At 45.9% G+C, this 12,791-nt stretch overlaps 1 protein-coding gene across 3 annotated transcripts; it reads right to left on the bottom strand.

Moving 5' to 3' along the window:
• Nucleotides 1-2,208: 2,208 nt before the first annotated feature.
• zc3h12ab (zinc finger CCCH-type containing 12Ab) lies at nt 2,209-12,543 on the bottom strand. 3 transcript variants are annotated; one of them, XM_028036246.1, is made up of 6 exons: nt 12,360-12,543; nt 11,492-11,903; nt 7,659-7,798; nt 4,486-4,720; nt 4,307-4,407; nt 2,209-3,876 (listed from the first exon to the last, which is right to left on the bottom strand). In XM_028036246.1, the coding sequence occupies exons 2-6, from the start codon at nt 11,866-11,868 to the stop codon at nt 3,104-3,106; spliced, it is 1,626 nt and encodes a 541-aa protein (XP_027892047.1). In that variant the 5' UTR covers nt 11,869-11,903; nt 12,360-12,543; the 3' UTR covers nt 2,209-3,103. The 3 variants fall into 3 exon arrangements, with proteins under 3 accessions (XP_027892047.1, XP_027892046.1, XP_027892045.1); XM_028036245.1 differs by having other exon boundaries at nt 11,492-11,892; XM_028036244.1 differs by having other exon boundaries at nt 11,492-11,889.
• Between the last annotated feature and the right edge of the window lie 248 nt (nt 12,544-12,791).

Genomic DNA, 12,791 nt, shown 5'->3' with positions numbered 1-12,791 from the left:
TTTCTGTACTATTTATTTTTCTCATTTTCAGCACTGACCTTACTTGAAGGGAAAACTTGAGGCTTACAAAAACTTTGTATTTTCTGTCCTGGAGGGTTTACTAAGAAGCTGGTTCAGTTGTAAAGCAGGTTAAGTTAACCTTGTGCTATAGGTAAAGCACCTAATTTTCTTAACTAAATGATGCCTGCAGGTATATCTATTAGCAGGTTTAATTTTGCCTGCACTTGGTTGTGTACATTATTTTAAGTGTATTTGACAAGTTTACCAAAATATAAAAAATGTCATTCAAACTGCATTTGCTTTGTTTTACTTTTTACTTGTACTTTTCATTACATTACTTGAGTACATCCATTTTTACAGTAATTTCCATACTTGAGTACAAGAAGTTTCAGATACTTTAAGACTTTAACTCAAGTAACATTTCAGTCAGTGACTTGGACTTTTACCAAAGTCATATTTTGGAGAGGTACTTATACTTTTACTTGACTCTGAGATTTCAGTACTTTATACAACACTGATATATACAGCCCTGGAAAAAATTTAAAGTTTCTCTGATTTTACTCTTTATAGGTATATGTTTGAGTAAAATGAACATTGTTCTTTTATTCCATGAATTACTGACAACATGTTTCTTAATTTTGTTTGTGAATGTATGTAAATAAGCAGTTAGATTTAGAATATCTTCTCATGGGCCTTAGCCCTGCTGGGGGCTCAGCCCCCCTAAAGGTCAGATCCTAGAATCGCCCCTGCTGCCTAAGATGGCCGAAAGCTAATTGGGAACTAAATAGGGCAGGGGTGTCAAAGTCAAATGGACGGAGGGCCAAATAAAAAATTTAGCTACAAGCCGAGGGCCGGACTGATCGAATGTTCATTGAATTTTTTTTAAATGACGCATATAGTCTAGTGAACCTAATTGAACCTACTGAAAACCTAACAAATATATTCCAATATGATCAGATAAATAAAGCAAATCTTATGGCTCTGTCAGTAATCTTTAATTTTCAACAGACACAACTGAAATATTTTTACAATATAATTGGATTGAAATACAATAAAATAAAGTGCAAAAATCTATTAATCAAAAACAGCACTTTCATCAAGGAGAAGTAACATGCAGTGAAAACAAATATTAAACTTTAACTTTTAAACTTGAACTGAGTAAAAACTCTAAATATGTGATTGCACAGTAATGTTCACTTGTTTGAGGTTGAGGGTGATACTTGGTGGTGTCCCATCTTTTCCACAAGTTCATCAATGTTCGGGGTAAGGTTCTGAGCTGAGGAAATCCTCAGAATTGAGTGAAGGTGTTCAGCAGTAAGTCGACTTCTGTGTGATGTTTTGTTCAGGTTCATCAAAGAAAACAGTTGTTCACACAGGTATGTGCTGCCAAACATAGACAACGTTTGAGCAGCCTGGATGCGCAGCTACACGTGTCGCCGGCGACACATCTAAATTTGCAGTACCGTAATTCCGCCACACGTAGCGCTAAGTGGAAAAGTTCCAACGGTTTCTGAAAGGGGAGACGTTGCACTTTCCAGCAAGTATCGGGTTAATACTGTAACTTCGCAGCTGCAGCTGCAGAGAGTGTAATTAATCCGGGGGGCACTCCTTTAATAGATGGTATATTTCGGCAATAACTTGGTGGATATTGAAAGTTCCGGTTGTTATGGATACATGGGTAAGTACATCATCTCACAGAACATTTAAAGAACTACTTACAGTTCAAATAAGGAAGGTATTTTTTTTCAGACGGGGTGCCGGCTTACTGCGGTCTGCGGGCCGGTTCTAATAATAAATCAAGATCATTCCAGGGGCCGTAAAAAACCTTCTCGCGGGCCGGATGTGGCCCGCGGGCCTTGACTCTGACATATGTGAAATAGGGTGTGTGGTTCATTTGGCTCATTTCCCAAATGCTACCCGCCCTCAAATAACCTCCGAGCAGCGGACAGAAACCAAACAATGACGCCATCTGGTGTACATTTGGCCAACATGTAAACCATTCTGACTGAGTTCAAGGCAACAAAACCGCCATGGAGCAAAAGTCAAGAAGAAATAGCAGAAAAAGGTAAAAATGGAAAAATTAAAAACTTTGTTTCAGAGATTTCAAAGCTTTATACAGATGTATAAGTTCAGTCAATGTTAAAGAAAAATATTAAGATGCTGGTTTTTATAACAACCCACTTAGTTTTAAATCCACACAAAGACAAATGTTCCTTAAAGGTCCTTTATTTTAAAAAATAAAACAAAAACAGGAAAATCAAAAATAATTCTCAGTCAGCAGCAGAGCTGAACCTCATTTAGATTAAGGCGAACCTGTTCCCATCCAGGATTAGCTCAAGCTAACAAGCTAACCTGTCCAGTCTAAACCGGTTCAGATTTCAGATTAAAATCGGATTAAAACGGTTCCAGAATGTTCCAGAGGTGAAGAAACTTTCCTCTTTAAACCAAATATCCACAAGCCGAGACAACCAGAACCTTCCAGAACCTTCCAGATAGATTTTACAAACTGTTGCCATGGTTTCCATCGCAGAGATTCGTTGGAGCTCGGAACCAGCACTGCAGCTCACTACTGCCCCCTCTGGCCAGAGTTAACAATACTTCCACATTTTGGCTCTAAACATGAAAATGATTGAGATCCAATCGACATAAAGCCGGTTTAGAGGTCCGTTTCTGTTTGGTCAGAACCTCATGGTTCTGTTCGTCTGGACCGGACCGGTCAGCCTAAAAATAATCAGAGTCAGAACCGATCCCTGAATCCCTTTCACATGAATTTATTTTGTAAAAATGGTTATTATGACTGAGGTCAAAGGTCGAGGTGTTTCTGTCTGAATGAGAACATCATGGAGGAAACGGTTCTGGAGGTTCTGACCCGGTAACGCTCTAAATGGGCCGAGCTCAGGCCCAATTAGTTACTTTAATTAAATAAAGATACAATTTGTATCAGATGACCAGCACTGGTTCCCGACCCGGTCTGACCCGACCCGGTTCAACCGGGTCTGACCCAGTCCGGATCCAGAGCGCTGGGATTGTTCCCAGGTGGATACCACGATACCAAAACACACCGACTGATGCTGGTCTGAGGGACGATCCGACCGGACCGGACTCACCTCAGGGATCGGTTCTGACTCTGGAGGGCCAGGATCTCTGCCACCAGAACCTGCGGGTCCAGAACCTGGGGGAACCGGTCCATGGCCGAGTCCACCAGCTGGGCGCTGAAGATGGCCAGGAGCTTCTTCCGGACCACCTCCCTCTGCTCCGGACCCGGTTCTGGACCTGGACCAGTCTCCCAAGCGCCCCGGGCCCCTGCCGGGCCGTGAGCCTCGGGGATCCGTCCGAATGGGTCGGACCAGTACCGGTGCTGGTGGGTTTGGACTCTGCAGTGCTGGAAGCCTGGAGGCTGGCTGTAGGCGGGCCTGCTGAGCGGAACCGGGCCACAGCTGGGGTACTGGGTCGGGCTGTAGTGGGCCGGGTCGGCCTGAACCATCCGGAACGGGCCGTATGAGCAGCAGCTGCAGAACGGTACCGGCCCGGTTCCGTACGGCGCGGCATACTTCGGGTCGGGGAGACTCCACGGGTTCTGACTGTCTATGGATCCCAGGCCGGAGTCCAGCTGGTCCTGGGAGCCCTGGTTCCGGACGGGTCCGTGGTCCGGTTGCTGGCCCACCTTCTCCTTCCTGGACTGGGACTTCCTGCCGGAGCGGTGTCCGGACCGGACCGGCTCCAGTTTCCTTCCAGAACCGCCGCCATGGGCCAGAGTCAGCTTCCGGGCCAGGTCGTCCACCAGAGACGAGTTCGGGTCCGGAACCGGGCCGGGGTTCTGTTTGAACCGCTCTGGATGTTGGAACTTACATTTGGTCCCGTACGTACATTTCTTCCCTGGAAACAGAAACCAGAAGGTTCTGTCAGGACCGACCCATCCAGAACCGGGCCTCACAGAACCTCATCAGAACAAATTTATAATTTATATCCACAAACTAAAACATTTCCTGTGACAGAACCCGTACGGAACCCAGACCCGGTTCTGCTCTCTAAAGGTTCTACTAGGCCCGGTCAGCGAGACCCGGCTGGATCGGCAGAACCCGGCCAAAACTGGACCCGATTACCTGGAAAGAGAGGCAGAGAGGGACCGGTTCTGATCTGATCGGTTCTGGGTGTTTGGTTCGGTGAAGGTCCGATCTGAACCCGGTAGAACCGGATCAGTGTTCTGGTCTCCTATTGGACCCTGAGCTGACAGAATGTTTCTGCTTCCTGTCTGTGGAGTCTGAGCCTGGAGGACTTCCTGCCGCAGCAGGAAGTGACATCTCACCGTAGGGACACGGCGGCTTCTTCTGCGTCTTCGGGAACTTCCGGAGGAAGTTCTCCAGGTCGGGTCCGTGTCGGCCCAGCGGGTCGTCTGGCGGCATGAACCTGTCGGGTCGAAGCGAGCCGTCAGCGAAATGGCGGCCGCTTGTTTGTGTGGCGGGAAGCGGAGGGGGCGGGGCTTACTTGTTGTTGACGAAGGAGTACATGAGCAGCCGCTCCTGGATGAAGCGGCGCCACTCGGGCTTGTCGCCCTGCAGGTCGCGGTAAAGGTCGTTGGACACGACGACGCCGTCCGACTCGAAGGCGTGCTTCACGATGAAGCAGTCGTCGTTGCAGACGACGCGTTTCCCTGCGACGCGGCGGGACGGCGTGAACACCAAGATCTTCTTCTTCTCCAGCTCCCGCAGGATGTGCTGATCTGCTCAGAGGGGCAGAACGTTAGCGCTGTTAGCTCGGCTTCCTGCACTGCCACCAGGGGGCGCCGTTTGTAACCATAACACCGAGTCATGCTTTCAAGTGGAGGAAATGGTGAAAATAAAAGTTAAAAACAGGAAAAATATCATGTCAGTCAGTTTCTTTTAACATCAGCTGAAAATTATCAGGACAATAAATCAAAAGTCTTATTAAAAAATATGTTTTCACAATAAATCAATCGATGCGATAAATGATCAGCCCTTGTTGGAACCGTGTAAATCTGTCACAATAAGTAACATAATCAATTAAATCAGAAGACTAAGGAAAATTTAATCTATAATTTCCATTTTTATAAAAAATGTTTGTCTGCAGATCTTCCTACACAGGAGGCGGCCATGTTGGATTTTTGAGTCAACGGTTGGTCAGCATCAACTGCTTCTTCATGCGACCTGCTCCAGTTGGTTTTCCTGACCCTGACCTTTGACCTCTGGGTTTATAGCTGCATTCAGCTGAACTTATAAACTCAGACAAGCCTTTATAAATCTCCAGTGAAACACTTTGGATCAGAAACCGTCCGGTTCTTCACAGGCGCTGCCGCCGCTTAATGACACTGAAGGAAAGAATTTCAGTTTTCATCTTCACTTCAAGATGAAAACTGTTTTCGAATCCTAAAACTACGACTGCAGGTTCTGGTTCTGACTCTGGTCAGAATCAGAGCCAGAATCAGAGCCATCAGTTTTGGCTCTGATTCTGGTTCCGGTACTGGTTCTGGTTCTGGCTCTGGTTCTGGTTCCGGTTCTGACTCTGGTTCTGGTTCTGGTTCTGGCTCTGGTTCTGGCTCTGGTTCCAGTTCTGGTTCTGGCTCTGGTTCTGGTTCTGGCTCTGGTTCCGGTTCTGGCTCTGGTTCCAGTTCTGGTTCTGGTTCTGGTTCTGACTCTGATTCTGGTTCTGGTTCTGGCTCTGGTTCTGATTCTGGTTCCGGCTGCAGGAAGTCTGGCCTGAAGCTGCAGAGGAAAGTTGCTGCTGTTTCTTGTAGAATCGGGTTTTTGTCTGCAGCCTGATGCGACCCGGTTAGTTAAAGTCACTTCCTGCCGCCGCAGCTTATCTGCATGAACATCAGCTCATCTGCGTTTTCCTCCAGATGAAGCTGCAGCATTCGCTCGTGTTTTTGGTGTCAACCAGCGGAAAAAAACAACATTTTATCTTCACGATTTCAGTAAGAAGAAGAGCAGATAAAGCTTTTCAGTGTGGAAAGAAAACGAAGAAGTGACCCGCGGGTTTTTCCCATCAGAGCGTCACAGTTAACCACGTCCTGCTGAAGAACCAAACCAGGCTCAGCACCGAGCTTCGCACGCCGCTCCCTCTGCCCACGGAGCCACAAACCCAGTGGTTTCGTTCTGTCAGGACGAAGACTGGGACAGTTTGAAGTTTGGTGAAGTTAAGACGTGAAGAGGGTGATGTCAACGGGTTTCCATGACAACCAGAGTCAACAGTTCAGAGGAGATGCACCAAATATGAGAAAATAATCATGAACTGATGACAGACAGAAGGAGGAACATCAGGAGGCTAACGTTAGCTTACCTGCGAGTTATTCTGATTTAAAGGTTTTATAAATGGTTTCCATATTTTTTTCCATTTCTGGTGTATTCTTGTTGAAAACGTAAAAATTCCTGATCAGTGTTGGCTACTGCTAGCTAAAATGCTAGCTGTGCTGACTCTGAAGTACTAATCATAAACATTAGTTCTGCTAATGCTAAAACTTAACCAACCTGGTGTTTAGCAGAAGCTAATGCTAACATGTTGACACCCACCATGTGTCAGTAACATGTGCCTCAGACCAGCACAACTCTGCTAAAGCGCTAATACCTGAGCTAATGTTTTTAGCACTTTAGTGTTTTTGCTAATTTTGAAAACGTTTAGCGCATTTAGCTTTCGCTACATTATTCTTTCCAGATAAATTATAAACCGCTTATTTATTTTGATGTTTTATAAACTTCATAGATTTTAAACTGTTTATTGTTGAACTACAGCAATGCATTCTGGGTAGAGAATAATCGTCATTTCCTGCATCACAGTGGAGAAGTGAGCAGTCCCTCAAAACAATTCATTAATGGGGCGTGCCGTGGTGGCGTAGGGAACAGCACCACCCATGTTTGGAGGCCTTGAGTCCTCGACGCGGCCGTCGTGGGTTTGATTCCCGGACCCGGCGATGTTTGCCGCATGTCTTCCCTCCTCTCCTTTCCCATTTCCTGTCAGCCTACTTTCATATCAGGGACACTAGAGCCACAAAAAGACCCTGGAGGGGTAAAAGAAAAATTCATTTATGTAAATATTTACATGTATTTGTTTCGTCTTCAGTGTCGTTTGTTAATGTGTCATATTCTTCTGTATACATAATTTATTTGTTTGTTGTATATTTGGCATTTTTTAAATAAAGTTTCTGAAGAAAGGAAGCAGAACCGCCTCTTAAACAGACTTCAAAATAAGAGCATTAAAACAAAAGTCTAACTAGTTGGAGTCAAAAATCAAAACACATTTGTTGAACTTTGTTCAACTGAAAGTTTATAAAACAGCCAAGAAAATACTTCAAAATTCATCTGGAAAAATTAATTTAGGGGAAGTTTGGTGTGTTAAACATTAGCAAAGTTAGCAGACATGCTAAACTAATAATTAGCTCAGCTATTAGCGGATGAGCAGCGCAGAGGAAGTGTTCCTGTATTCTGGTCATGATTCCTCAGCTCTGGTTCTGGAGACGGAAGTTTTAATTTTCAAGCTGGTTCTGATCCAGAGGCTCCGCCCCGGGTTTTGCAGCAGTCGTTCTGTGTTGGAAGCTGTTCGCTGAGCGGAGCAGGTTCCACCAGCTGCGGGGCCTCAAGGCGCCCTGCGCCGGGCCGGGCTGGGCCGGGCCCCGCAGTGCTGAGCCACACCTGGAGTCCTCCTACCTGCGATGGGGACGTCCGGTCTGGGCTGCTCCTTCCTCCAGGACGGGACGAACACGGTGACGTCGCTGTGGCCCCGGTCCAGGAAGAAGTTGACGGCCAGCTGGATCCCCAGGCAGGAGAAAACTTCCTTGTTGCCATGGCTACAGGAAAACACAGAAACAGGAAAAGAGCCGGTTCAGAACAAAGAGCCCGGTGTTTGCAGGGCAGCATGTTGGTTCTGGTGATGCACATGCTGGACCGGATCCTACGAGCCTCCAGAACTCAGAGCCAGAACCAGAACATTTATGGCCAGAACCAGAACATTCCTGGACCAGGAGTCGGCCCGATTTGAACTTAACCCAGTGAAATAATCACACTTTCAATAACTGATGAAACTCATCCATAACTAAATTTATCCATCAATAAATTAATGTAACTTCCTCTTCATGTTGAAATCAGATTTGTTTTAGTATTTTAATGGCTCCATAGTTTAAGTTGAATCTGATTGGTTGAGCTCCACCTGCAGCAGAGTTAGCCCCGCCCTCTAAATGCCAACATTTATCTTAATTCATTAACTATATGTTTATTGTTCATTTGAATGATTCCACATTAAAGTAAATATTTAATTAGATTTTCATGTTTTGAATCTTGAAACAGGCGGGGCTTAAAGTTAAACGTGATTGGACTAGACCACAGGTGTCAAACTCCAGTTGCTGTCCTGCAGGTTTTAGATGAGCCACAGCTACAAAACCCTGGAATGAAACGGCTTCATGACCTCCTGGTGTGGATCAGGTTCTCCAGAACCTTAATGACCTGATTGTTCTGTTCAGCTGCTGCAGCAGAGGCTCATCTAAACGCTGCAGGGCAGCGGGCCTCCAGGCCTGGAGTTCGGCCCCCCTGGACTGGACTCTTCTTATGGTGACGGTTAGCCAATCAGAAATCAGGGTTGATGTTTGGACTGCTGGTCGGTTCTGGTTCTGGTGAACAGTTCTGGTTCTGGTCTTTATCTTCATCAGGTTGTTCAGATTCATTCTGTTTTGGTTTCCGGATAACGCTCCATTAAGCTCCACAGCATGTCTGACGGGCTTTAACTAGGCCGAAATGTGTAATGACAGATCAGCGACTCGTCCTGCTGAAGTTTAGATCTGAACCCATGAGCGATAAAAATACTGATTTATTACCTGATTATTGATCAGCAGCCACTGCAGCTCTGTAGACTCTGTGTGTGTGTGTGTGTGTGTGTGTGTGTGTGTGTGTGTGTGTGTGTGTGTGTGTGTGTGTGTGTGTGTGGCTAATGACTAATGTGACTAATTCAATAATCGATCGATCAGTGTTTTCAGGTCTTTACTGAAACAAATCAAAACTTTATTTTAAATTAAAACGTTTTTCACCCTAAATCTGTTTTTCAGTTTTAGTTTCGTCTCTTATTAATAAACCTTCTGCATCCAGTTATTAATCAGTTAATCAATAATTTGATCCTACACTGTATTGATCGGCTGAGGTTTTCTCATGTTAGATTTTTTCATCCTGTCATTGTATAAATGTTCAAACGTTCACCAACTGAAAGCTCTTATTGCCTTTTAAAATGTTCGTTTTCCTTTAAATAAAAAGCTAATTGTGCTATTTATTTTATTTATTTATTTGCATTTCCAAACATGTCTAATATTTTATACAATATTCTTTATAAAAGTATATTTTAAATGAAACATCTGCTGCATTTGTCCATTTTTATTCTGATTATCAGAATAATTGATTATTACAATAAGTCGACTTGGTGAGAAGGAAGTAATGAACTGGACCGGCGGACCGGATTCCCCTGCTGCTAAATCCATCTAAAACATAAACTCACCAATAACTGAGTGAAATGAATGAAACCCAGACCTGAGTGAAGTCCAGAGGAAACGATCTGGTTCATCAAACCGTTTCTTTCTGCCTCCAAAACAAACAGCTTTCATGTTCAGATTTATGCAAAGCAGAGCTAAATGCTCCCAACCCTCAAAGGTCAGCGCCGTTTGTGACGAGCAGAAATTCAGCCGCTGAAAAAGAGTCCAGAGCTTTTCATGAAGCCCAACATCCAGGATTCATTCAGCCTGAAGCATCAGAAACCAACCGGACCGCACCGGACCGAGTCATGGAAACCAGCAGAGAAAAAGCAAAAAGCTGAAGCAAAGCTTTGTGGACGAATGTTGGGCACTATTAGAGCTCCGTACACTGGAGGGTTTTTACCTCCTGTTGACGTCAGAAAACATCAAACATCTTGAATAAAGGCAGAGAAGCTGCTGCTCTGGGTTATTAATATTCATTATTAACATTGTTTCACTGCTTCATGTTTGGGAAAAACCTGCAGAATACAAAACGATTACTGTTACAATAACCAGCTGAAATCTTTCTGCTTTTATCGTTGATCAAATGGGATTTTTGGCCCTGATCAACAATCAATAATCAATAATAATAATAATAATTTTCAGTCCATGCTGAGCAGGTCCAGTTTACATGATCAGAGGAACTCCAGCCTAAATCCAGACCAGTTCCTGACAGCAGATCAGAGTTTATGTAACCATGTGATCATTCTGATAATCATACATCTGGATGTTTGGAGCAGCAGATCGGCCAGCGGATCCTTTCTGAACCCGGTGAGATGAAGAGCCGTTTCAGGAGAATCGTCTCCATCTCCTCCTGGGCGTTCGGCCGGGCCGGTTCCTGCCGCCGGGCCGGTTCCTGCCGCCGGGCCGGTTCCTGCCGCCGGGCCGGTTCCTGCCGCGCTCCGAACACACACACATCAGATTTGCATAAAGCAGAAGACGCCGCGGCGTGTCAGAGCCTGCATGGAGAGGCGGAGATTCAAAGCGCCGAGGCTGAGCAGAGTTCAGGTTACCGTCTCTTTAAGAAGCCCAGCTTCTACGGAGAGCTGAAGCTTTTACATCGAAGCCGATGACCTCTGACCTGCAGCCTCCAGGCGGCGGCTGATTGGCTCTCTGACTCATCAGGAAACAACCCGGGTCCAAACCAGACGGGCTGCAGAACACTGGACCAGAACCAGATCCAGAACCTTGTTCTGGTTCTGTGTCTGCAGTGAAAACTTCACACGGTTCTGTAGATACGTTCTCACCAACTGTCCCAGTTTCTCTCTGTGACGCTGCAGAGTTCAGGAGATCTAGAACCTGATCAGAACCTGATCATGAAGTTCAGGAGGAAATGGCTCTACCAGCTGCTTCTGCCCAGAAAGTTTGTAAATTGAAATTATGAAAATAAATTTGCTGAACGAAACACAAAGATTTAAAAATAAACTCAGTTTTCAGTAAAAACATTTTTTCCAGCCGGTTTGAATCTGATTGGGTCAGAACCGCTGGGCCCGATTAGATCTGAGCAGATTCAGGTCTTAGAATGGCCTAGTCAAAGTCAGAGTACTGAAACCTGCAGCCACAGAGGGGCTAAATGCAGCTGCAGGCCACACTTTTCAGATTCCTACTAGTGAGTTTGGAGCTGCAGGGTGTGAAAACTTTTACAGGTTCTGGAAGTTTCCTCCAGAACCTTTTGACTTATTAATAAAAACAGCCAGAACCAGAACCGGGTCAGAACCAGAACTGGACCAGAACCAGAACTGGACCAGAACCGAGTCAGAACCAGAACCAGAGCTGGACCACAACCGAGTCAGAACCAGAACTAGGTCCAATAATCCAAATCTTCATATTTAGATTAAAGGAGGAAAGGTTTCTGATTTTCATAAAGATGAAACATGAGGAGATGAATGAATGAATGAATGAATGAATGAATGAGCTTCATTCATTCATTCATTACTAATGAACTACAGAGTGAACTCCCTGACCTCTGACCTCTGACCTCCTGGCTCTCACCTCATGGCGACGTTGCTGCCGTCGATCACCACGGCCCTCAGGGCGTCTCCGTCCTCCTGGTTCCGGTTCTGGTTCCGGGTCGGCGGGTCGGGGACGGGGACCAGCAGCTCGGGGCCTGGGGCCTCGGGGTCGCCTCGCGGCACCAGGACCGACACGGCGATCCGCGGGCCGGCTCCGACCCGGACCAGCTCTCCCAGAACCTTGTCGGTGTCGGCGCCGAACTTCCTCTGGACGGCCCGGACCTGAGCCGTGGAGAAGCCCAGCTTATGGAAGAAGTCCAGCTGGGGGTCAGAGGTCATCGTCCTCTCGTCCGGCTTCGTGGTGCTGGTTCTGCTCCACGGCTCGGCAGCTGGAACTGGACCCGCATCGGCTTTCATATCAGAACCGTCATGGCCGACCTGCCGGAAAACAGCTGGTCAGGGTCAGAGGTCAGGGGTCAATCTGAGGAAGCAAAACGTCTGTAACGCTTCATATTTAGTTATTAATGATTATAATCTGATCAGAGATTACTGAAGAATAAACTAATTATCAACATTAATCATGACTTTGATTCTAATTAATGTTAAATAATTAAACTCAGTTTTAATATTTATTCTGATTTTTTTGATTTCCTGATAAACTAAAAGGTTTCACACGTTTTAACTTCTAATAGTTTTATTATTATTATTATTATTATTATTATTATTAATATTCAGTTTCATTTTTCCTGCTCATTCGTGACTCCACTTTAACTGTCCTGAGGAGTTTCTGGATCTAAAAGTCTCACGAGCTGCCAGCAGTAAAGGTTCCGGTCCAGTTCCGGACAAAAAGCGGATAGAAAGTCTCGGTACCGAACCGGACCGGGCCGAACCCGCCGCCTCCAGCTCACCTGCTCCTCAGGTGTGTCTGTCCCTCCAGGTCCGCGTCTCCGTCAGATCTGGAGGAACGCGGAAGGAGAGCCGCTCTTCTTCTGCGCTGCGCAGCAACAGGCGGGGGTCACGTGACGCAGGGGCGGAGCCACAGAAAGCTCCGCGGGACGTCCGGGGGCCCCCTCCCTGTCCGGGGGCCCCTCCCTGTCCGGGGGCCCCTCCCTGTCCGGGGGCCCCTCCCTGTCCGGGGGCCGCTGCCTTCAAACGGAGGAAAAAACAGTTTAGAGCCACAAAAACTACCAGAAACATTCAAAGTTCTTTTTATTTACTGAACATGAAGAAAATCACAAAACAAACTAACATGGTCAGATATGCTCCTGAAATATGATTAGAAAACAGGTTTGAAAACACATTAATAAACCTAATAATATTAATAATATTTGCAGTTTCCT

Source organism: Xiphophorus couchianus, chromosome 13 (assembly GCF_001444195.1).
Source record: "Xiphophorus couchianus chromosome 13, X_couchianus-1.0, whole genome shotgun sequence".
Lineage (NCBI taxonomy): Eukaryota > Metazoa > Chordata > Actinopteri > Cyprinodontiformes > Poeciliidae > Xiphophorus > Xiphophorus couchianus.
Note: the sequence above shows the minus strand (reverse complement) of the source record. Positions and strands in the feature narration are given on the sequence as shown.